The 24,377-nt window shown below is 44.8% G+C and overlaps 1 protein-coding gene across 3 annotated transcripts in view; it reads right to left on the bottom strand.

Annotated features, from left to right (window-relative positions):
- Nucleotides 1-222: 222 nt before the first annotated feature.
- The window catches only part of LOC140916096 (uncharacterized), a 69,510-nt gene continuing 45,355 nt past the window's right edge, over nucleotides 223-24,377 (bottom strand). For 2 of the 3 annotated variants that reach the window (XM_073357117.1, XM_073357116.1), the window contains 2 exons: nucleotides 10,675-10,948; nucleotides 223-2,192 (listed from right to left, as the gene is read on the bottom strand). In XM_073357117.1, the coding sequence (XP_073213218.1) occupies nucleotides 861-1,613 (753 nt within the window). In that variant the 5' untranslated portion in view covers nucleotides 1,614-2,192; nucleotides 10,675-10,948 and the 3' untranslated portion in view covers nucleotides 223-860. The remainder of the gene's footprint in view (nucleotides 2,193-10,674; nucleotides 10,949-24,377) is intronic. The other variant, XM_073357118.1, reaches the window with a different exon arrangement.

Genomic DNA, 24,377 nt, shown 5'->3' with positions numbered 1-24,377 from the left:
CTCCTCACCCAGACGCCCAAGAACGTGGGGGGCGGGGGAGGCTCCGGGCACCCAACCACTCCACTCGAGTGGACAGCCCAAGCAACAGAAGGCTGTCATTCAAGAAGTTTTAAAGTGGCCTTTTCCTTCCCTCCTCCCACACCCCACCCGGGCTACCTTGTGAGTTATCTTCCTATTTTCATAACCAATTAATAAAGAATACATGTTTTTTAAACAATAGTGACTTTATTTCCTTTGCAAGCAAGCTGTGATCGAAGGGGGGAGGCTGGGTGGCTTACAGGGAATTTAGAGGCAACCAAGGGGACGGGTTTTCATCAAGGAAAAACAAACAGAAGTGTCACACAGTACCCTGGCCAGTCATGAAACTGGTTTTCAAAGATTCTCTGATGCGCAGCGCTTCCTGCTGTGCTCTTCTAACCACCCTGGTGTCTGGCTGCGCGTATTCAGTGGCCAGACGATTTGCCTCAACTTCCCACGATGCCAAAAAACATCTCCCCCTTACTCTCACAGAGATTGTGGAGCACACAGCAAGCAGCAATAACAGCGAAACCAATAATCCCACTGAGGTCTGAGTGAGTCAGTATACTGCACCAGCGACCCTTTAAACGTCCAAATGCACACACTACCACCATTCTGCACTTGCTCAGCTTATAGTTGAACAGCTCCTTACTACTGTCCAGGGTGCCTGTGTATGGCTTCATGAGCCATGGCATTAAGGGGTAGGCTGGGTCCCCAAGGATAACTATAGGCATTTCAATATCCCCAACAGTTATTTTCTGATCTGGGAAGTAAATCCCTTCCTGCAGCCATTTAAACAGACCAGAGTTCCTGAAGACGCGAGCGTCATGAACCTTTCCCGGCTATCCCACGTTGATGTTGGTGAAATGTCCCTTGTGATCCACCAGTGTTTGCAGCACCACTGAAAAGTACCCCTTGCGGTTTATGTACTGGCTGCCCTGGTGGTCTGGTCCCAAGATGGGGATATGTGTTCCATCTATGGCCCCACCACAGTTAGGGAATCCCATTGCAGCAAAGCCATCTAGTATGACTTGCACATTTCCCAGAGTCACTACCTTTGATAGCAGCAGCTCAATGATTACGTTGGCTACTTGCATCACAGCAACCCCCACAGTAGATTTGCCCACTCCAAATTGATTACCAACTGACCGGTAGCTGTCTGGTATTCCAAGCTTCCACAGGGCTATTGCCACTCGCTTGTGATCTGGGAGGGCTGCTCTCATCTTGGTATTCTTGTGCTTCAGGGCAGGGGAAAGCAAGTCATAAAGTTCCATGAAAGTGCCCTTACGCATGCGAAAGTTTCGGAGCCACTGGGAATCATCCCAAACCTGCAACACTATGTGGTCCCACCACTCTGTGCTTGTTTCCCGTGCCCAGAATCTGCGTTCCACAGCATGAGCCTGCCCCAGTAACACCATGATCTCCAAATTGCTGGAGACCGTGGCTTTAGAGAAATCTGTGTTCATGTCCTCATCACCGTGCTGCTGTCGCCTCCTCGCCTGGTTTTTCAGGCGCTGGTTCTGCATAAACTGCACGATAATGCGCGAGGCGTTTACAATGGTCATAACTGCTGTGGTGAGCTGAATGGGCTCCATGCTTGCTGTGCTATGCTTCTGCTAGGGCAATCCAGGGAAAAGGGCATGAAATGATTGTTGCTTTCATGGAGGGAGGGAGGGTTGACTGATGACATTTACCCATAACCACCCGCGACAAATTTTTGGCCCTATCAGGCATTGGGAGCTCAGCCCAGAATTCCAATGGGCTGCGGGAACTGTGGGATAGCTACCCACAGTGCACCGCTCAGAATGTCAACGCTTGCCACGGTACTGTGGACGCAAACCGCTGAATTAATGTGCTTAGTGTGGATGCATGCACTCGACTTTATACAATCTGTTCCCAAAAATTGACTTCTGTAAAATTGGAGTACTTTTGTAGTGTAGACATGGCCTTAAGGATTCTTGCATTAAAGATGCTATGTAAATTCTTCAGTTTTAGTAGAAGTTAGTAGACTGTGTTAGCTGGCTCTGCTTTCTTTTAAGTTTCCCATGAAGGACTCATTTGTAATTTGAGAAGAAGGATTTTGTCAGACTCTTCAGTGCTCTCAGTCACGGCAAGAGATGAGTGGAAAGAGAAACCACAGCATCATGCAGTCCTGGAGGTTGCTGTTACAGCATCTGAACAAAACAAATCAAGTTTAATCACTTGTTAGATTAAAAAAAAATTGTAGCCAATCTACACATTACCACAAATTCAAGCCAAATGACTAACTGAAATGTTCACCAATTCTGGTTTGGGTTTACTGTAGAAATGTCAGTAAAGTCAAAGCTTAGATCCCCCTCTTCCCTGTTCCTGTTTTTTACCCAGAATAGAGGGATTCTGGGGATTGTAGTCCAGAGGGAAGAATGGGAGTAAGAGGAATGATGGGTAGGCCTGCTGGGAAGGGAAGCTTTATAAAGGCTAGTCCTTTTCTTCATTGTGAGGGAGACCAGGGGAAAGAGCAGGGCTTGTGGTTCTTTCTGCTCAGAGGACCAGGACAGAGTAAAGTAGATGAGAGGGAATAGGCTGGGTTTCTTTACTGGGGAGAGAGACTGGGTAAAAGCAAGAGCTCTGAAACTCCCCAAGGGCAAAAGGATTTACTATGAAGCCTGTAAAAGGGGCCAGGAAGGAAATTTAGGAAGGTGATAAGGGGTCAGTGTCCTGGAGTTACACAGAGGAGGGCCACAGTGTAGGAGATAGCTATAGGAGAACCATAACCTATACCACTCTGAGGAGCTGCCTGCTGATTTTTGTAATTTTTGCCCTGCATCAAGAAGGGTGAACCCGTCACCAGGGGTGAAACTTTGAACAGACCCTGGAGACACGGCTGTGGCCCAGGGAGTGAGGGACTTGATGAAACTCTGCTTTGGTCAGAATTTTAATTTCTTTTGGACCTTTATTACCCTGGAAAGGGAGAAGTTCTGATTTTGCTGGAGAACAAAGAAAACTCTGAGGCAGCAGACAATGAGGTAAGCAACTGCTATGTGGCACGAGTGATTTTCTTTTCCTTCAAAGATCATGTTTTAAGTAAACAAACAGCAAACTCTACTTTAATCAAAGTCCACCAATCCAAGGAAGATTTTTCGCTTTAAGGAAAACAATCCATATTTACAATTCTAGAATCATGCAATCAGAAATATAAGGCTGGAAGGGACCTTCAGAGATCTAGTCCAGTGCCCCATGCTAAGGCAGGACCAACTATACCTAAACCATCCCTGACAGGTGTTTGTCCAGGTGTTCTTAAAATCCTCCACTGATGGGGATTTCACAACCTCCCTTGCTAACCTATTCCAGGACTTCATAGAATATCAGGGTTGGAAGGGACCTCAGGAGGTCATCTAGTCCAACCCCCTGCTCAAAGCAGGACCAGTCCCCAACTAAATCATCCCAGCCAGGGCTTTGTCAAGCCTGACCTTAAAAGGAAGGAGATTCCACCACCTCCCTAGGTAACCTATTCCAGTGCTTCACCACCCTCCTAGTGAAAAAGTTTTTCCTAATATCCAACCTAAACCTCCCCCACTGCATCTTGAGACTATTTCTCCTTGTTCTGTCACCTGCTACCACTGAGAACAGTCTAGATCCATCCTCTTTAGAACCCCCTTTCAGGTAGTTGAAAGCAGCTATCAAATCCCTCCTCATTCTGCTCTTCCGCAGACTAAATAATCCCAGTTCCCTCAGCCTCTCCTCATAAATCATATGCTCCCTCCCCCTAATCATTTTTATTGCCCTCGGCTGGACTCTTTCCAATTTTTCCACATCCTTGTAGTGTGGGGCCCAAAACTAGACACAGTACTCCAGATAAGGCCTCACCAATGCTGAATAGCGGGGAATGATCACATCACTCGATCTGCTGGCAATACTCCTTCTTATACAGCCCAAAATGCCGTTAGCCTTCTTGGCAACAAGGGCACACTGTTGACTCATATCCAGCTTCTTGTCCACTGTAACCCCTAGGTCCTTTTCTGTAGGACTGCCTGCCTAGCCACTCGGGCCCTAGTCTGTACCAGTGCATGGGCTTCTTCTGTCCTAAGTGCAGGACTCTGCACTTGTCCTTGTTGAACCTCATCGGATTACTTTTGGCCCAATCCTCTAATTTGTCTAGGTCCCTCTGTATCCTATTCCTACCCTCCAGCATATCTACCACTCCTCCCAGTTAAGTGTCCTCTGCAAACTTGCTGAGGGTGCAGTCCACACCATCCTCCAGATCATTAATGAACATATTGAACAAAACCGACCCCAGGACCAACGCTTGGGGCACTCTGCTTGATACCGGCTGCCAGCTAGACATGGAGCCATTGATCACTACCCATTGAGCCCGATGATCTAGCTTTCTATTCACCTTATAGTCCATTCATCCAGCCCATACTTCTTTAACATGCTGGGAAGAATACTGTGGGAGACCATATCAAAAGCTTTGCTAAAGTCAAGGAATAACATGTCCACTGCTTTCCCCTCATCCACAGAGCCAGTTATCTCATCATAGAAGACAATTAGGTTAGTGAGGCATGACTTGCCCTTGGTGAATCTATGCTGACTGTTCCTGATCACTTTCCTCTCCTCTAAGTGCTTCCAAATTGATTCCTTGAGGACCTACTCATGATTTTTCCAGGGACTGAGGTGAGGCTGACTCACCTGTAGTTCCTTGGGTCCTCCTCCTTCCCTTTTTTAAAGATGGGCACTACATTAGCCATTTTCCAGTCATCCGGGACTTCCCCTGATTGCCATGAGTTTTCAAAGATAATGGCCAATGGCTCTGCAATCAAATCTGCCAACTCCTTTAGCACCCTCGGATGCAGCACATCTGGCCCCATGGACTTGTACTCGTCCAGCTTTTCTAAATAATCCTGAACCACTTCTTTCTCCACAGAGGGCTGGTCACCTCCTCCCCATACTGTGCTGCCCAGTGCAGTAGTTTGGGAGCTGACCTTGTTCGTGAAGACAGAGGCAAAAAAAGCATTGAGTACATTAGCTTTTTCCACATCCTCTGTCACTGGTTTGCCTTCTCCATTCAGTAAGGGGCCCACACTTTCCCTGATCATGTTGCTAACATACCTGTAGAAAACCCTTCTTGTTACTCTTAACATCCCTTGCTAGCTGCAACTCCAAGTGTGATTGGGCCTTCCTGACTTCACTCCTGCATGCCTGAGCAATATTTTTATACTCCTCCCTGGTCATTTGTCCAGTCTTCCACTTCTTGTAAGCTTCTTTTTTGTGTTTAAGATCAGCAAGGATTTCACTGTTAAGCCAAGCTGGTCGCCTGCCACATTTACTATTCTTTCTACACATCGGGATGGTTTGTTCCTGTAACCTCAATAAGGATTCTTTAAAATACAGCCAGCTCTCCTGGACTCTTTTCCCCCTCATGTTATTCTCCCACGGGATTCTGCTCATCAGTTCCCTGAGGGAGTCAAAGTCTGCTTTTCTGAAGTCCAGGGTCCGTATTCTGCTGCTCTCTTTTCTTCCCTGTGTCAGGATCCTCAACTCGACCATCTCATGGTCACTGCCTCCCAGGTTCCCATCTACTTTTGCTCCCCCTACTAATTCTTCCCTGTTTGTGAGCAGCAGGTAAAGAAGAGCTCTGCCCCAGTTGGTTCCTCCAGCACTTGCACCAGGAAATTGTTCCCTATGCTTTCCAAAAACTTCCTGGATTGTCTGTGCACCGCTGTATTGCTCTCCCAGCAGATATCGGGGTGATTGAAGTCCCCCATGAGAACCAGGGCCTGTGATCTAGTAACTTCTGTTTGTTGCCTGAAGAAAGCCTTGTCCACCTCATCCAGGGCCGGTGCAAGGATGTTTCGTGCCCTAGGCGAAACTTCCACCTTGCCGGGCGCCCCCCTCCACCTCTCCCTCCCCATTGGCCCGGGGAGCCGTGCAGCAGCTCTTTCCCCCTGCTCCCCCGGGAGGTGTGCGGCAGCTCCCCACCCCAGCTCACCTCTGCTTCGCCTCCTCCCTGAGCACGCCGCTGCCATTCCGCTTCTCCCGCCTCCCCAGGCTTGCGGCACCAATCAGCTGTTTGGCACCGCAAGCCTGGGAGGGAGAGAAGCAAAGCAGGGCAGCGGGCTCAGGGGAGGAGGCGGAGCAGAGGTGAGCTGGGATGGGGAGTGGTTCCCCTGCGCGCCACCCTCCCCCTGTTACTTGTTGCAGGCGGCCCTCCCCGCGCTCCCCTGCCCCAGCTTACCTCCACTCCACCACCTCCCCGGAGTGCGCTTTTGGCTGCTCCCAACCACTTGGCGCCCTAGGCGGCCACCTAGTTTGCCTAGTGGTTGCACCGGCCCTGACCTCATCCCCTTGGTCCGGTGGTCTATAGCAGACTCCCACCATGACATCACCCTTGTTGCTCACACTTCTAAACTTAATCCAGAGACTCTCAGGTTTTTCTGCAGTTTCATACTGGAGCACTGAGCAGTCATCCTGCTCTCTTACATACAATGCAACCCCAACGTTTTCTGCCCTGCTTGTCCTTCCTGAACAGTTTATATCCATCCATGACAGTACTCCAGTCATGTGAGTTATCCCACCAACTCTGTTGTTCCAATCAAATCATAATTCCTTGACTGTGCCAGGACTTCCAGTTCTCCCTGCTTGTTTCTCAGGCTTCTTGCATTTATGTATAGGAACTTCAGATAACTTGCCGATTATCCTGCTTTCTCAGTATGAGGCAGGGGTCCTCCCCTCTTGCGCTCTCCTGCTCGTGCTTCCTTCTGGTATCCCACTTCCCCACTTACCTCAGGGCTTTGGTCTCCTTCCCCCAGTGAACCTAGTTTAAAGCCCTCCTCACTAGGTTAGCCAGCCTGCTTGCAAAGATTCTCTTCCCTCTCTTCGTTAGGTAGAGCCCGTCTCTGCCTAGCAATCCTTCTTCTTGGAACACTATCCGTTGGTCAAAAGAAAAGGAGTACTTGTGGCACCTTAGAGACTAACCAATTTATTTGAGCATGAGCTGTAGTTCACGAAAGCTTAGTTCATCGGATGCATACTGTGGAAAGTGTAGAAGATCTTTTATACACACAAAGCCTGAAAAAATACCTCCCCCCACCCCACTCTCCCGCTGGCAATAGCTTATCTAAAGTGATCACTCTCCTTACAATGTGTATGATAATCAAGGTGGGCCATTTCCAGCACAAATCCAGGGTTTAACAAGAACGTCTGAGGAGGGGGGTGGGAGGGGTTAGGAAAAAACAAGGGGAAATAGGTTACCTTGCATAATGACTTAGCCACTCCCAGTCTCTGTTCAAGCCTAAGTTAATTGTATCCAATTTGCAAATGAATTCCAATTCAACAGTTTCTCGCTGGAGTCTGGATTTGAAGTTTTTTTGTTGAAGAATTGCAACTTTCATGTCTGTAATCACGTGACCAGAGAGATTGAAGTGTTCTCCAACTGGTTTATGAATGTTATAATTCTTGACATCTGATTTGTGTCCATTTATTCTTTTACGTAGAGACTGTCCAGTTTGACCAATGTACATGGCAGAGGGGCATTGCTGGCACATGATGGCATATATCACATTGGTGGATGTGGAGGTGAACGAGCCTCTGATAGTGTGGCTGATGTTATTAGGCCCTGTGATGGTGTCCCCTGAATAGATATGTGGGCACAGTTGGCAACGAGCTTTGTTGCAAGGATAGGTTCTTGGGTTAGTGGTTCTGTTTTGTGTGGTTTGTGGTTGCTGGTGAGTATTTGCTTCAGGTTGGGGGGCTGTCTGTAGGCAAGGACTGGCCTGTCTCCCAGGATTTGTGAGAGTGTTGGGTCATCCTTCAGGATAGGTTGTAGATCCTTAATAATGCGTTGGAGGGGTTTTAGTTGGGGGCTGAAGATGACGGCTAGTGGCGTTCTGTTATTTTCTTTGTTAGGCCTGTCCTGTAGTAGGTGACTTCTGGGAACTCTTCTGGCTCTATCAAGCTGTTTCTTCACTTCCGCAGGTGGGTATTGTAGTTGTAAGAATGCTTGATAGAGCTCTTGTAGGTGTAGTTTTGTGGTATGCTGTAGTTTCTTTTGGTAACTCTCAGTGGGATCACCACTTTCTACAAGCCATTACCCTCTGATCCCACTGAGAGTTACCAAAAGAAACTACAGCATTTGCTCAAGAAACTCCCTGAAAAAGCACAAGATCAAATCCGCACACACACACCCCTGGAACTCCGACCTGGGATATTCTATCTACTACCCAAGATCCATAAACCTGGAAATCCTGGGCACCCCATCATCTCAGGCATTGGCACCCTGACAGCAGGATTGGCTATGTAGACTCCCTCCTCAGGCCCTACGCTACCAGCACTCCCAGCTACCTTCGAGACACCACTGACTTCCTGAGGAAACTACAATGCATCGGTGATCTTCCTGATAACACCATCCTGGCCACTATGGGATGTAGAAGCCCTCTACACCAACATTCCACACAAAAATGGACTACAAGCCGTCAAGAACACTATCCCTGATAATGTCACGGCTAACTTGGTGGCTGGATTTTGTCCTTACCCATAACTATTTTACATTTGGGGACAATGTATACCTTCAGATCAGCGGCACTGCTATGGGTACCCGCATGGCCCCACAGTATGCCAACATTTTTATGGCTGACTCAGGGGACGAGAGCTGAGGAAGCGTTGTTCTAATGCCCCTACTCTACTTGCGCTATATTGATGACATCTTCATCATCTGGACCCATGGAAAAGAAGCCCTTGAGGAATTCCACCATGATTTCAACAATTTCCATCCCACCATCAACCTCAGCCTGGTCCAGTCCACACAAGAGATCCACTTCCTGGACACTACAGTGCTAATAAACGACGGTCACATAAACACCACCCTATACCGGAAACCTACTGACCGCTATTCCTACCTACATGCCTCCAGCTTTAACCCTGACCACACCACACGATCCATCGTCTACAGCCAAGCTCTGTGATACAACTGCATTTGCTCCAACCCCTCAGACAGAGACAAACACCTACAAGATCTCTCTCAAGCATTCTTACAACTACAATACCCACCTGCGGAAGTGAAGAAACAGATTGATAGAGCCAGAAGAGTTCCCAGAAGTCACCTACTACAGGACAGGCCTAACAAAGAAAATAACAGAACGCCACTAGCCGTCACCTTCAGCCCCCAACTAAAACCCCTCCAACGCATTATTAAGGATCTACAACCTATCCTGAAGGATGACGCAACACTCTCACAAATCCTGGGAGACAGGCCAGTCCTTGCCTACAGACAGCCCCCCAACCTGAAGCAAATACTCACCAGCAACCACAAACCACACAACAGAACCACTAACCCAAGAACCTATCCTTGCAACACAGCTCGTTGCCAACTGTGCCCACATATCTATTCAGGGGACACCATCACAGGGCCTAATAACATCAGCCACACTATCAGAGGCTCGTTCACCTGCACATCCACCAATGTGATATATGCCATCATGTGCCAGCAATGCCCCTCTGCCATGTACATTGGTCAAACTGGACAGTCTCTACGTAAAAGAATAAATGGACACAAATCAGATGTCAAGAATTATAACATTCATAATCCAGTTGGAGAACACGTCAATCTCTCTGGTCACGTGATTACAGACATGAAAGTTGCAATTCTTCAACAAAAAAACTTCAAATCCAGACTCCAGCGAGAAACTGTTGAATTGGAATTCATTTGCAAATTGGATACAATTAACTTAGGCTTGAACAGAGACTGGGAGTGGCTAAGTCATTATGCAAGGTAACCTATTTCCCCTTGTTTTTTCCTAACCCCTCCCACCCCCCTCCTCAGACGTTCTTGTTAAACCCTGGATTTGTGCTGGAAATGGCCCACCTTGATTATCATACACATTGTAAGGAGAGTGATCACTTTAGATAAGCTATTGCCAGCAGGAGAGTGGGGTGGGGGGAGGTATTTTTTCATGCTTTGTGTGTATAAAAGATCTTCTACACTTTCCACAGTATGCATCCGATGAAGTGAGCTGTACCTCACGAAAGCTTATGCTCAAATAAATTGGTTAGTCTCTAAGGTGCCACAAGTACTCCTTTTCTTTTTGCGAATACAGACTAATACAGCTGTTACTCTGAAACCTATCCGTTGGTCAAAAAATCCAAAGCCTTCTCTCTGACACCACCTGTGTAGCCATTCATTGACTTCCACTATTCAACGGTCTCTACCTGGGCCTTTTCCTTCCATAGGGAGGATGGACGAGAATACCATTTGTGCCTCAAACGCCTTTATCCTTCTTTCCAGAGTCACATAGTCTGCAGTGATCCGTTCAAGGTCATTCTTGACAGTACCACTGGTGCCCACTTGGAGAAGCAGGAAGGGGTAGCGATCCAAGGGCTTGATGAGTCTCGAAAGTCTGTCCATCACATCATGAATTGTAGCTCCTGGCAAGCAGCACACTTCTTGGTTTTCCTAGTCGGGATGGCAGATAGATGACTCAGTCCCCCTTAGGAAGGAGTCCCCATCACCACCACCCGCCTCCTTCTATTGGGAGTGGTGGTCGTGGACCCTCCATCCCTAGAACAGTGCATCTCATGCCTTCCAATCGGTGGAGTCTCCTTCTCCTCCCTTCCCTCAGATGTATTATCTAGTCCAGTGTCTGCATTAGTACCTGTGTAGAGAACATGAAAATGGTTGCTCACCTGTATCTGCATTGCTGGTACATGGATGCTCCTCTTTCTTCTTCTGGAGGTCACATGCTGTCAAGTTTCTTCACTGTCCTTCTGTCCCCGCTGCGCAGCCTGCTCCAATTCTTCAGAATGTTGTGCCCGCAGAAGCATATCCTGACGTCTGTCCAGGAAATCTTCATTTTCTCTTATGCAACGCAGGGTTGATACTTGTTTCCTCTAGATCTTGAACCTTCTCTTCCAATATGGAGATCAGCTTGCACTTTGTACAGACAAAGTCGCTTCTGTCCTGGGGAAGAAAGACAAACATGGCACATCCTGTGCAGGTCACAACAGCTGAATGCTCACCATCCATATTACCTTCCTTCTAAGAGCTTCCTCAGATGTTGTAGTAACTACTCAGAGAAGCCTGCAAGATGAAAGCCTCAGTGGGCTCTCCCCAGGTGAACTCCCTCTGTTTGCTGCTCAGCTGGTTTGCTGCTGGCTGCCTTTTTATAACAATCAGGCCCACCTGGAACAAAGCACTCCCAGTTCAGACTTTTCAAACAATCAAGCACACGGTCAAACTGCCAAAATGTCCCCACAACAGACACTCAGCAACTCACCAACACAGGCCCCCTAATGCAGCACATAGCATACCTCCTCTCAGACAGATCCCAGTCGAACTCCATCTGTTAGCCTCGCCGCTGTTAGACTTACCTATCCTTATTCCTTGAAAGTTTTTCCTAGTATCTAACTTAACTCTCCCTTGCTGCAGATTAAGCCTGTTACTTTTTGTCCTACCTTCAGTGGTATGATGGGGTGTCTACCTTACACAAGGCCTGAATAGTTAGAAAGACCAATTAACTCCACAACAGGCTGCACCTGGAAGAAAGTCAGGGCCCATAAACTCTAACTGATGATGAAGCACAGCTGGGCAGGGGCAGGATGAGCTGGAATAAAACCTGGAAAGGGAGAGCAAGAAGAGGTTTGCAGGAAGGAACACTGCAGTCATGACTAAAGAGAAGAGTCGAGGAGGAGTCCTAGTGGTAAGTAAGCCCTGGAATCCTGCCTAGGAGTACAGACTCTGGCAGGAACCCAAGAAAGGGTGAAGTAGCCACAGGGAAGGGAGGAGGTTCCAGTGGTAGCCAGATGACAGAGGAAGGAAGGTAGGAAAGAGCCCAGGGAAACAGTGACAGGGTCTGAGATTGCTTAGACCGTAGTTGCTGGACTTAAGGTTCCAGTGCTTACCAGCCACTTAAGAAGTGGCACAGATTGTTCAGTGGGACTTTATTACCACAGAATGGGTAAACTGTAGAGACCTGACTGGAGGGCCAAATCAGGAAGAGGGTGTACTCTTGAGTCCAGAGAAAGACCACAGGGTGGGCAACTGAAGGAGAGGGCACCAGACCAGTCAAGAGCTAATCCCTGGGTCGCTACATACCACATTCCTGTTCATAAACACCAGAATAATTAGCCTTTTTTGCAACAGCATCACACTGTTGACTCATTTGCAACTTATGACCTGTACATCCCCAAGATCCTTTTCTGCAGTACTATTGCCTAGACAGTTATTTTGTAGTTATGTATTTGAGTTTTCATTCCAAAGTGTTGTACTTTGTGCTTGTCTTTATTGAATTCTATCTTGTTCATTTCAGACCGATTCTCCAATTTATAAAGGACACTTTTTGAATATTAATCCTGTCCTCCAGAGTGCTTGCAACCACTCCTAGCACAGTGTCCTCTGTAGATTTTATAGGCATACGCTCCATTCCATTGTGGAAGTCATTAATGAAAATATTGAATAGTACCAGACCCAGGACAGAACCCTGTTGGACCCCACTAGATACCCCCTCCATGGTTGTTGCAAACCATTGATAGCTATTCTGAATACAGTTTTTCAACCAGTTGTGCATCCACCATATAGTTATTTCATCTATTTCCCTAGTTCATTATGAGACTGTCATGTGGGACTGTGTTAAAAGTATTACTAGAATCAAGATATATCACTGCTGCTTCTTCCTTTCTATCCACTGTCAAAAGAGGAAATTAAGTTTTGGTTGGCATTATTTGTTCTTGACAAATCCATGTTGGCTATTACTTACCACTTTATTATCGTCTCAGTGCTTCAATCATTTGTTCCAGTATTTTTCTAGGTATCAAAGTCAGGCTCACTGGTCTATAATTTCCCAGGTTCTCTTTTGAAAGATAGATGCTATGTTTGCCTCCCCAGTCCTCTCGGACCTCACTCATCCGCTGTGAGTTCTCAAAGATAATGACTAATGGTTCGAAGATAGATTTGCCTAGTTCCTTACATATCCTAAGAGGAATTTAATCAGGCCCTGCTGACTTGAATATATCTAACTTTTCTAAATATTCTTTGACCTGTTCTTTCCCTGTTCTGGCTTGCATTTCTTTCTTTTTGTTTTTAATAATTAATTGTGTTGAGTATCCGGTCTCCATTAACCTTTTTAGTGAAGAATGAAGCAAAGTAGACATTAAACACCTCAGACATCCACCTTGATTGTATTGGCCTCATTAACACTACAAAAGTAATTTTCCCTCTCTTGATATTCACCCCTTCTTGTCAACTGTTGAGAATAGGCCACTTCCACCTTAATTGAATTGGCCTTGTTAGCACTGACCCCCGCACTTGGTAAGGCAACTCCCGTCTTTTCATGTGCTTTTATATACTGCTTATTGTATTTTTCACTCCATGCATGTGATGACGTGGGTTTTAGCCCACAAAAGCTTATGCCCAAATAATTTTGTTAGTCTCTAAGGTGCCACATGGACTCCTCGTTGTTTTTGCTGATGCAGACTAACACCGCTACCACTCTGAAATCAGATTTCTTGGTCTGTCTGTTATTAGCTCTACTTCCTTACTAAGCAGTAGACCTACATTTTCCTTCATCCTTCTCTTGCTTCTTAAATACTTATAGAAACTGTTCTTATTACCTTTTAATGTCCCTTGCTAGGTGTAATTTCATTTTGTGCCTCAGCCTTTCTGATTTTATACCTAGATATTTGCGCTTTTCTTTTGTTTTCATCCTTAGAAATTTGTTGTTTCCACTTTTTGTAGGATTCCTTTTTTGATTTTTCAATAGCTTCTGATTTTCTGTTTTCCCACATTTTCCTTTTTTGGCTACCTAATCTAGTCATTTATGGCACACTTCCCAGACATTCGTGAGCACTAACTATATTAGTAGATTAATTATCCATCCATAGAATACATGAGTCACACAAGGAGACTCAAATTCTTGTAGCTCTGACACCATCTTACTTCTGCCACCCAGATTCCTTCTTTCCTTTCTTCCTGTCATTGGGATGCTTGGAGTGTTCTTTTTATAAACTATGTAAAATAGCCAAAACACTTCTGATACTGACTATGAAGATTTTCATAGTCAATATCCCATGCAGACAAAGGATCCAAGAAGATCAGCTTTACAGGGATTTGAGGAAAATGATGCCTAACAAATGAGGAATCAAGGAAAATGGGGGTATCAAAAATCTGCGCACTTCAGACTCACTCATACTCCTGTTATAGGTTTTGCAAAATGCCCATTGGCTTCTATGGGGAGTGTCAAGGTTCCTTCCCCACTCTGAACTCTAGTGTACAGATGTGGGGACCTTCATGAAAACCTCCTAAGCTTACTTCTACCAGCTTAGGTTAAAACTTCCCCAAGGTACAAATTAATTTTACCCTTTGCCCTTGGATTTCCACTGCCACCACCAAACTTTATCTGGGTTTACTGGGAAACGTAGTTCAGACACGTCTTCCCCCCAAAATCCTCCCAACCCTTGCACCCCACTTCCTGGGGAAGGTTTGGTAAAAATCCTCAATTTGCTTAGGTGACCACAGACCCAAACTCTTGGATCTCAGAACAATGAAAAAGCATTCAGTTTTCTTACAAGAAGACTTTTAATAGAAGTAAAGGAATCACCTCTGTAAAATCAGGATGGTATACCTTACAGGGTAATTAGATTCAAAACATAGAGAATCCCTCTAGGCAAAACCTTAAGTTACAAAAAAGACACACAGACAAGAATAGTCATTCTATTCAGCACAGCTCTTTTCTCAGCCATTTACAGAAATCATAATCTAACACATACCTAGCTAGATTACTTATTAAAAGTTCTAAGACTCCATTCCTGTTCTGTCCCTGGCAGACAGACACATACCCTTTGTTTTTCTCTCTCCTCCCAGCTTTTGAAAGTATCTTGTCTCCTCATTGGTCATTTTGGTCAGGTGCCAGCGAGGTTACCTTTAGCTTCTTAACCCTTTACAGGTGAGAGGATTTTTCCTCTGGCCAGGAGGGATTTTAAAGGGGTTTACCCTTCCCTTTATATTTATGACAGGGAGAAATTAGATTTAATTAAATGCTGGCAAAATGCTGGATGTCAGCAAAGCCTTGTCAAAGCTGAGCTTTCCACTAGTACTCCTGCTAGTCCATCATTAGAGCACTTAGGAAAATATTTCTGCAAAATTCTTCAGGTACAGTCTGACAAGGTTTAACAGTTCAGGGGAGATTGCCCTTAGCCCATTAATCCAATGAGGCAATAAAAGGTAACATGATAAATCTATTTATCCCATAGCAATGGAATTTATCACATGACTATTAGCTCCACATATATGTATATATTCAATCCAGGAACTAATATTGTCCATCCTATACTATAATATTGTCCATCCATTTACCCCCCACCACACTTACATAGTGTGGTGGGGGGTAAATGGTTTCTGACTGAAGCTGCTCAGAGACTTCCAAAGAATAAGTGCTGGGAGGTGAATTAGTGCAAAGGCCTGATCCTTCACCACTGAAGTCAGTGGGAGTTCTGCTATTGACTTCAGTGGAAGCAGGCTTAGATCACAAGCGAGGCGGCCAAAGGAGTACAATAAATGTAGTGTGTGACATGAATATCAGTTCAATACATATGATGTGTGGGATATAGATTATAGATATGTTTTGTATAGGGTATAAACCTAAAGTTTGAGAGAGAGAAAGAGATCCAAGACACAGATTTTGAGCGCTTCAAAAATTCATGGGTGTTTTAGGTCAGGGGTTTTGGTTCAGCCCTTCATAAAAATATAGGTTGTTTGCAAACTTCAAGCCTGGATTTTGGACTCGGCCCAAACTGTGTCTAAACACACAACTCTCACCATCCTTTTTTTTTTTTTTTTTCAACCAGTAATAATCTGGATGAAAATTATTTTTCTTATTTAAGCTCAGCATAGTGAAACCCTAGCTTTAAATCAACTTTCCTGCAAAGTTTATAAAAAGGGGTTGGAGATGGATGGAATTTAATACTATTTGGGCCTTAATTCCATACATTTCTTGTTTAGAGGAAGCAATGCCTGCAGGATCTGCCTAATTAATTTATGACTATGTTATTCTTATCCTTTCCCTGCCTTAATATTATTGTATTAGAAATCATTCAGCAGTTAGAGATTTAATGAGGATTTAGACACAATTCTTGAAAGGAATTTAGACAGAATGCAAACATATGGTCCTAAAGTTTTCCCCAATCCAACTATTTTTCCATTTCTCATGCTCTTTTTTTCTCTAGAACACGTTAAACTCTTTACACTCTCCAGGCATGTGTTTATAGTCACTTCAGACAATTCCAACATTTTGTTATGGTCTCTTAAACCCAAGTTTCATCATATGAGATTGGAGTCCAACAGAGTTTATGGGAGACTTTGAACTGATCCTGCTCTAATGCCAAATCTTAGCAAGCTTTATAGCTCTTAGCAGATTTTGAATCCGTCTTTATCATGCATTGGATGCTTAGGTTGGTTTCCAAGTTAGTGAGTCTTATTCCATGGGGTTTTTTTAATAACATGGTGTCACTGGGTTCTTTGTTTTCAAGTCTTTAAAGTACTATTTCTCATGAGTGTATAAGAAAATGCCCTAGATCCTAGATTTATGATGTCTCATATAGAATTATGTGATTTTTTTTTTCTCCCATTACAATCCACAGGGTTAAGTTTTTGTTCTGAAAAACTTCAAAGCATTTAAATATAATTTTTTTTTCCCTTTTTTGGTTGTGGTAGAGAGAGGTGAGATGTGGGGTGGGGGCATATTTCACATCATACAACAGACAGCAGATGTTATGGAAGCAAGAATAAAGCCACTAGCTATGACATGTGAAGCAACAGCTGATGAGGGTAAGGTACAGGGTGTGGGATGATCTGAGCAACATAACTGAAAACAGAAGCCTGACCTCTCAGAAGGCTAGTTTATTACAGCACTTACTTGGCTGGACATGGGAAGAAAGAGAAGCAAGGTTCCTGCTTAGATTGTGACTCTGGCTGGGGTGAAGAGAACAGGGATTAAATACCATAGTTACTCTTCCTGTTATGAGTAAATGGGTGGGGAATGGGAGGAGCCCTGGCTCTGCCCTCTCTACACGCTGGGCAGAGTAGCTGGCTAGACACACAGTGGTCCACTGATAGAGGTGAAATAACTTATTCCTCTCCCAGGCCAAGCAGGAAATGTGGATGAATTGGTGACTGTCACAAATTGTTCTTTGGTCCACTCCTGTGATAGTGCATTCTGCTACCTCAGGCTGTATATTTTGAATCTAGCCTACAATGACAAACCATAGGGAAGTCACTTTTCCCACCTACTAAACACAGACCTAGGAGTTGGAAGTTCTGAATGCTATACTTGGCTCTGTAACTTATTTGCTGCCCCTCCTCAGGCAACTCACTTAACCTCTCCAGGCTTCCTGTTCCCCATCTGTGATAGGGGGATAATTATCTACCTCTGAAGGAGGTTGTAAAGATGCATTCATGAGTTGCAAAGTGTTCTGATGATCTCTCAAAGTATTTTATATTACTGTTATAAATATCAGCAGATTTTTGGACCCTTCCCCACAAACTTTTGTATATATTTAAAAACATAGTCAACAATTTAAAATAGTATCCATTGCACGTAATCCTGTCTAGCAAATCATCCCATGGAACCAGTTGATAGCTGGTACCTGGGTGAGCTGTAAATAACTGAAAATAAAGCGCTTTTGTTTTGGCTGGTTCCAGATCCTGGCTTTAAATGGTTGGATTAACAATGTGTTCTGCCCCTGCTGTTCTCCTTCCTCCTTGCCATGAACATTACTGCTGTTACACTTTCACCTTTAATCACACTCCTGTCTCTGCTTACAATGCAGTTGATTGCTTATTGTCTTATCCCATTTCTCCTCCTCCTCTGCCCTTTTTTTTAAAGAACCTCCTCTGTGGTTCTTTTCCTAAAGTTCCCTCCAGTCACGATTTCACATGCCTCTGCATAGCCCTTAATAAACCTAGAAATATTGCCTGTATCCAAAAGCTTGGAGACCACCATTCAAGAGGGTCACAGAAACCAGAGCTGTTCATTGAAGTGAGTTGGGTAGAGCAACACGGCCATGTGAAATGATTGAAAGGCAGCCTAAGGCAATAGGGAGAGCTTTCTCTTCCCTCTCTCCAACCCCCGCCCCCTTCTAGTGTCTGTGACGTGCAGTATGTTAAAGTAACAAAAGCAACTAACTAAATTCTGACTAATATACACTAATGGTGCTGCTTCACTTCTCTACCAGAGCCCGTGTCTCTTTGGTGCTCAGCACCAGCCCAGCCCAGGGAGATTATTGGCACTGACGCAGGGCAGAGATGAGGGGAGTGCGCTACGTAGTAGGAGAAATATGTTCTGCTGCTACTTTGAGTTGCTCTTTTCCTTTTACAGCTGAAATTTTAGGAGTTCTTTGGGGAGACTCTTACTTCCTGCTTCATTTCTCTTTCAAAATGCCCTCTTTCCCTCTATTTACTCTGAGGGCTTTTAAAATGTCTCTGCCTATGTCCAAGTCTCTCCCTCTCCTGTTCCCTGTCATAGAGATTACACACCACATTATGCTCAAAATAAAAAAAGGAAAATGCAGCCTTACAGGAAAAACTGGGCTATTTTTAAACTTCCTCTCTCTCACTTTGTATCTGGTGGGGGTTTTCAGCATCCAGCACCTTTTGCTGTCTTCCTGCTAGATAGAGCTCCAATGAGGGCCAAAGCCTGCGGGGTCCTGTGCAATGTGGCATCCTCTCAACCTCCAGGGAAGCTCTCACAAGACCTTATAAAATTGGGACCTAAGTGGGTAAGAGAAAAGCTTTTATTTTCTTGACTAATTAAGGTACTTTCCGGATGGGAAAGGGGAGGCGTTGCTGTTGTTAACAGCAAAAACTGTACTGTGGTTAGCCAAGAAAAATAAATAAGAGAAGCTTATATAAATACTAATTCAAGTATATCACATAAGTCAGGTGTACCTACAGCCCAGATCCTCAGAGGTATTTAAATTCACTGAAGTCAATGGGAATTAGGCACCTAAATATCTTTGATCTAAACCTAAAAGATTATCTGATAAAAGCAATAAACTAATATGAAATCACTGTATATGTGTGCACACGCGTGTGTGCATGTACACAAAGCTCGCTGGACCTACCCACTGATAATTTTCAAACATAGCAGATGTCAAATACAGCTGGGGAATAACATGTGACTGTGTATCTCTTAGTCTTTATACAACATTAAAATACAGAGACTTTCCCTTTGGTGGTGTGGTTTTGTTTTGTTTTTTAAATATCTTTGGTAGGAAAGCAATGGATAATTCAGCTAATGTCTCACATGTCTGCTGGTTCATTTTCCTGGTCTCTCTCGCATTTGGAACGTCTGTTAATAAACAATTGCTTCCTTTTGCCTCCCAGAAGGACTGAGCAATAGCTTGAGGGGAAAGGAGACAAAACTAAAGCTGGAAAGGAAGAATTTTTGCAAGGCTTAACTCTCTGAGGGAATTGAGCCCAGATGAGGCTAAAGATACCTCAGTGCTGCTATCGGTTTTAGCAGATAGGCTTGCAGAATGATTAGGAAGAACAACTGAACTGCACCATCTTCAGGTGTCTTTTAGAGGAGAGGCTGGATGGATGGAGTAAAACCAATGAATCCAAGCAGTGGTGGATTAGCCAGTGGGACAATAGGTCCATGGGGGGGGGGGGCGCACTGGAAAAATTGGCGCTCCTGTGCCCCGACCCTATTTCTTGGCAGGAGCACCGGGGGAAAGGGGACTGCAGGCAGAAGGGGTAGGGAGGGGCCCCCACTTGTTCTGGCCCTACAAATCCATAATCCGCCTCTGAGTCCAAGGAAAATGGACTCTCTTCCAGCAAATATTAGAAGTCTTTCGTGTGACTATCCTCCCTGCCCTCCCTTGCTTGGAAAGAGAAAATCCTCATCAAACAGCTAAAAGTGGCTCACCCAGAAGGCAGAGAGTGGGACTTGAAAGTGAGCTAAAAATAGGAAAAAGAGGGTTGTCCCCCTTATCCCCTTCTTTGTAATGGAAGAAGAAGGCTGCACTAGAATTGATGTCTATCTTGGTTTTCCTGAAACAGACTATGACTGACTGGAGAGCTAGTAGGACTCGATCCAACTCCCATTCAAGCCAATGTTAGTTTTTCTGTGGATTTCAGTCCAGATACCATAGGGCTCTTTGTTTTTTGCTAATAATTAACTCAGATGCCTGACGAACTGATGGAAGAAAAGCACTTGTGTTAAAGATTCAGTATTCCCATCTCTCCAGTTAAAGCAGGGGTGGGCAAACTTTATGGCCCAAGGGCCACATCTGGGTATGGAAATTGTATGGTGGGCCACGAATGCTCACGAAATTGGGTGTTAGGGTGCATGAGGCTATGAGGGCTCTGGCTGGGGGTGGGCCAGAAATGAGTTCAGGATGCAGGAGGTGGCTCTGGGCTGGGGCAGGGGGTTGGGCTGAGGGCTCCTGCTGGGGGTGTGGGCTCTGGGCTGGGGCTGAAGATGAGGGCTTGGGGGGCAGGAGGGCCCTCCAGGCTGGGACCGAGGGGTTTGGAGGGTGGGAGGGGGATCGGGGTGGTACAGGGGGTTGGGGCTAGGGGGCGCTTACCTCAAGCAGTTCCGTGTCCACAGGCACCACCCCTTCAGCTCCCATTGGCCGTGGTTCCTGACCAATGGGAGCTGCGGGGGTGGTGCTTGAGGTGGGGTCAGCGTGCGGAGCAGGATGGGGGACATGCTGCTGCTGCTTCTGGGAGCCACATAGAATGGGGCACGCCACAGACCCCGCTCCCCGGCAGGAGCTCAAGGGCTGGATTAAAACGTCTGGAGGGCCGGATGCAGCCCCCGGGCCGTAGTTTACTTACCCCTGCTGTAGTGGCTAGGGCCCCTAGCTATAGACCAAGATCCCATTGTGCTACAAATACAGGCCAAAAAGACACTCCCTGCCCCAAGGGGCTTACAATCTAGGTATAAGACAAGAGACAACAGCTGCATACAGACAGATGGGGAAGTATCATCTTCATCACTGTGGTATCTGAGTCCTTTCCAATAGGGAATTAATTAATGTGAGTAGCATCTGTCAAGTTTGGTTCATTCTGTCCCTATAGAGCAGAGCAGGATACTGTTTTGTTTTGATGGGAGCTTTTTGGATTTAGTTTTTAATACATTATATGTACATGATGTTGTGTATTTATTATTGAAAGCCAGTTCCAAGAGCTGTGCCTTGCACTTGGAACAAAAGGTGGTGAGGGTCTTAGATCCTCTGTGAGTGAGTTCCATGGTCTTGGACCAGCCCCCTCAGGAAGCACAGTCTCCTGCACAGATATGTTTCAGAGTAACAGCCGTGTTAGTCTGTATTCGCAAAAAGAAAAGGAGTAGTTGTGGCACCTTAGAGACTAACCAATTTATTTGAGCATAAGCTTTCGTGCATCCGATGAAGTGAGCTGTAGCTCACGAAAGCTTATGCTCAAATAAATTGGTTAGTCTCTAAGGTGCCACAACTACTCCTTTTCTTTTTGCACAGATATGCTTTACCTTTATGCTGAACAGCTCCATTGTCCCTGAGAAGCAAAGCTGTAATTGGCATAGGTCCAGGCCATTGAGCATCTTGAAGATAAGGAATGAGACCTTGAATTTGACTCTCTTCTCTGGGAAGCCAGTGTATAGTACAGAGGACAGGTTTAGGATAACCTTACGATAATGTGTTGCTGTATTCTGCGCTAGTTGGAGTTTCCCAAGTGTTGATGGCTTCATGCCCATGTATATGGCAGTGATGTAGCACTGATAGGAGGTGACAAAGGTGTGTATGATTGAGGGTCAGCATTTTTCTCAAGGATGGGAAGGAGTCTTCTAGCCAGCAGGAGATGGTAGGCGATGTTATTCATGGCCAGGCCTTCAGTTACCATGGGCTTTTCAGCTGCTTTTGCTGGGCTGGTGGTCTGTGCATTACTCAGCACTTTTGAAGAGTAAATGAGTTCACTCTTGATGCCGTCTCTGGAGCTGCTGTATCCACACCATAATGGACAAGCCCAGGGAAGATGTTGGTGTCAACAGGGTGGGATATTTTAAAAACCCAGAAGTAAATGGCCTATGAGCAGTTTCCAGGATCTGTCTTTGGTTTCTACATTTACCTGACATTTTAACAATACATGTATTGGCTTTGCAGCAGCAGCGAGAGTGATCTGCTCTGTGTCAGCTTTTACATCTGCCTTTTTTTTTTTAAAGCCATACTCATTTCATATGCTCAGTAATTCAATTCAGATTTGAAAGGAAATATATGAGAAATTAATTGGCAGGACAGCAGCAGTAATAAGCTTTGCTGTGAAAACTCCAAAGGAAAAGAACTGAAGACTCAGTAAGCTGATGGAGTCATTGGCAAAGCTTGCAAATTACCTCAGCAAACGTGCAACTCTGGAACAAGAGAGGGGGACCCATAGAAATTATATGAAAAGATTTAACTGCAGTGAGACAATCTTCCTGACCCCTGCCTTGTTATTCACAGGTCCAAAGTTGTGCTAGGTACCTTACAGAACATATAGCAAGACACCATCCCTGCCATGAAGATCTTCCAATTTTCAATATGTCTAATATTTGCTCTTCATGGTTAGGGATCTCTTTCTGTATTGCTAGACCAAAGCTCCCTGGACGATCACTTTGCATTTTGGAGACCAGCAAAGTGCTCACAGAAAATCAACTTTCAGTATCACATGTCCCCTACTGTAAAAATATGCAAGACAGAAAAGACAAACCAGTGGGGTGTGAAGAGTGACCTAAAAAACTGGGTCACATTTTTCATCCACAAGTTTTTTCATTGAAAAATGCAGATTCATGTCAACTGAAACATTGCATGAATTTGTGTAAAATTTGCTGAATTGTTTTAGTCAAAAAAAGAACAAACAAAAAACCTCAAATTTAAAAAAATCAAAACTTCATTTTGACATTTTTGAAAGGAACCTGTTGATTTATTTTATTCAAAATTTTGTTTGAATTTTACCTCAACTTTGTTTTTTAAAAAGGTTAAAAACTCAAAAACTAAACAGAACATTTTATTGCGGGTTGAACAAAATGTGTTTTGTCCTTCTCCGCACCCCAACTATTTGTTTTCAGCAAAAACAATTCATTTTGAATCAACCCAAAATTAAATGTTTTGGTTTTTGGTTCATCCCATGAATTTTTGCACAGTTCTATGACTGACATTTTGCTAAGTGGACAACAGCTTGCATTGGCTTTGAAGTGCAATATTCACTGATCCAAAGCCTGTTGAAGGGAGTGAGAGTCTTTCCATTGACCTCAGTGGGCTTTATATCAGGCCCTAAATGCCAAAATCCTATCCTGTCGTGTGAGAATATCCTATGAGAGGCAAGCAGGAGCAAAGCAGGAAACAGGCCTAGTGCTCCCTTAAGTCTTAGTCAGGGAGGGTATTGATAATCCCCTGGCAACTCTCAGTAATCCCAAAGCAGCCAGTATGGGACCAATTCAGACCTTTGTATACCCCAGGGGCTATAATCAGCATTAGATGATGGCAGCAGGTCTATACTACTACTTTTTTGGAGTAACAATGAAGAGTACATTGCTTTCCCAGCTCCCTAAACTGTCCTGACCTGCCCAGGCAGAATGTCTCCTAGGCCTTCTGCCCATTCACTATTTTCCCCCATCACACCACATGCTCCTAGAGACATGAGTTTGCCCTACATATTATTATTAATTGACCCAAGCATAAGATGTTATCTTTGTAGCCAGGTCTGGTAGACTTAAAGCAGAAGCATCTTTAAATTAGTCTGTCAGCACTGAAAGGAAGTGAAAAGAAGTCCCAAGTCACTGTTATGTTGTTCTTTGGTAACTACATGGGATTCATGTGAGGCCAGGGGCAGCATCATCATCCCTTATCTGCTTCACAGGAGGGTTCTATGCTGTCACCTGGTGTGGTCTGCCCATGCCAGCTGAGTGGCTGATGTATAGCACACTACTATAATATAATATAATATTTTATAATAATAAATAACATTGCTAAGAGCTTGTCTACATGGAGATGCTATTGCAAAATAAACTAGAGTGTGAATTTAAAGCGCAGTAGCTATTCCACACTAACTCCCCGTGTGGATGCTCTTATTTTGCATTGAATGTGCTTTTTAGCAGCTTATCATAATTCACCACTACACTAAGGCACTCCTCGTGTAGGATATGAATGTCCACATGGGATGCTATTGCAGGCTATTTCCCTGTCTAGACAAGCCCTGAGAAGAAGTGAAGACTCTTTAAACCACTAGGCTGGCAGGAGAGTCCGATGGTGGTTCTGCATGGTAGAGCTGTTCCTAATAATTGGTATCTGACTGATTTTTAAAAATTCTTTGAAAATGGAGGAACATTCATTTCCAATTGCAGTAGTGATGAGTGGACAGCTCTCTTCCACCAATTTGAAAT

The sequence above is a fragment of the Lepidochelys kempii genome, chromosome 8 (genome assembly GCF_965140265.1).
Source record: "Lepidochelys kempii isolate rLepKem1 chromosome 8, rLepKem1.hap2, whole genome shotgun sequence".
Lineage (NCBI taxonomy): Eukaryota > Metazoa > Chordata > Testudines > Cheloniidae > Lepidochelys > Lepidochelys kempii.
This window is presented reverse-complemented; position numbering and strand designations above follow the sequence as displayed.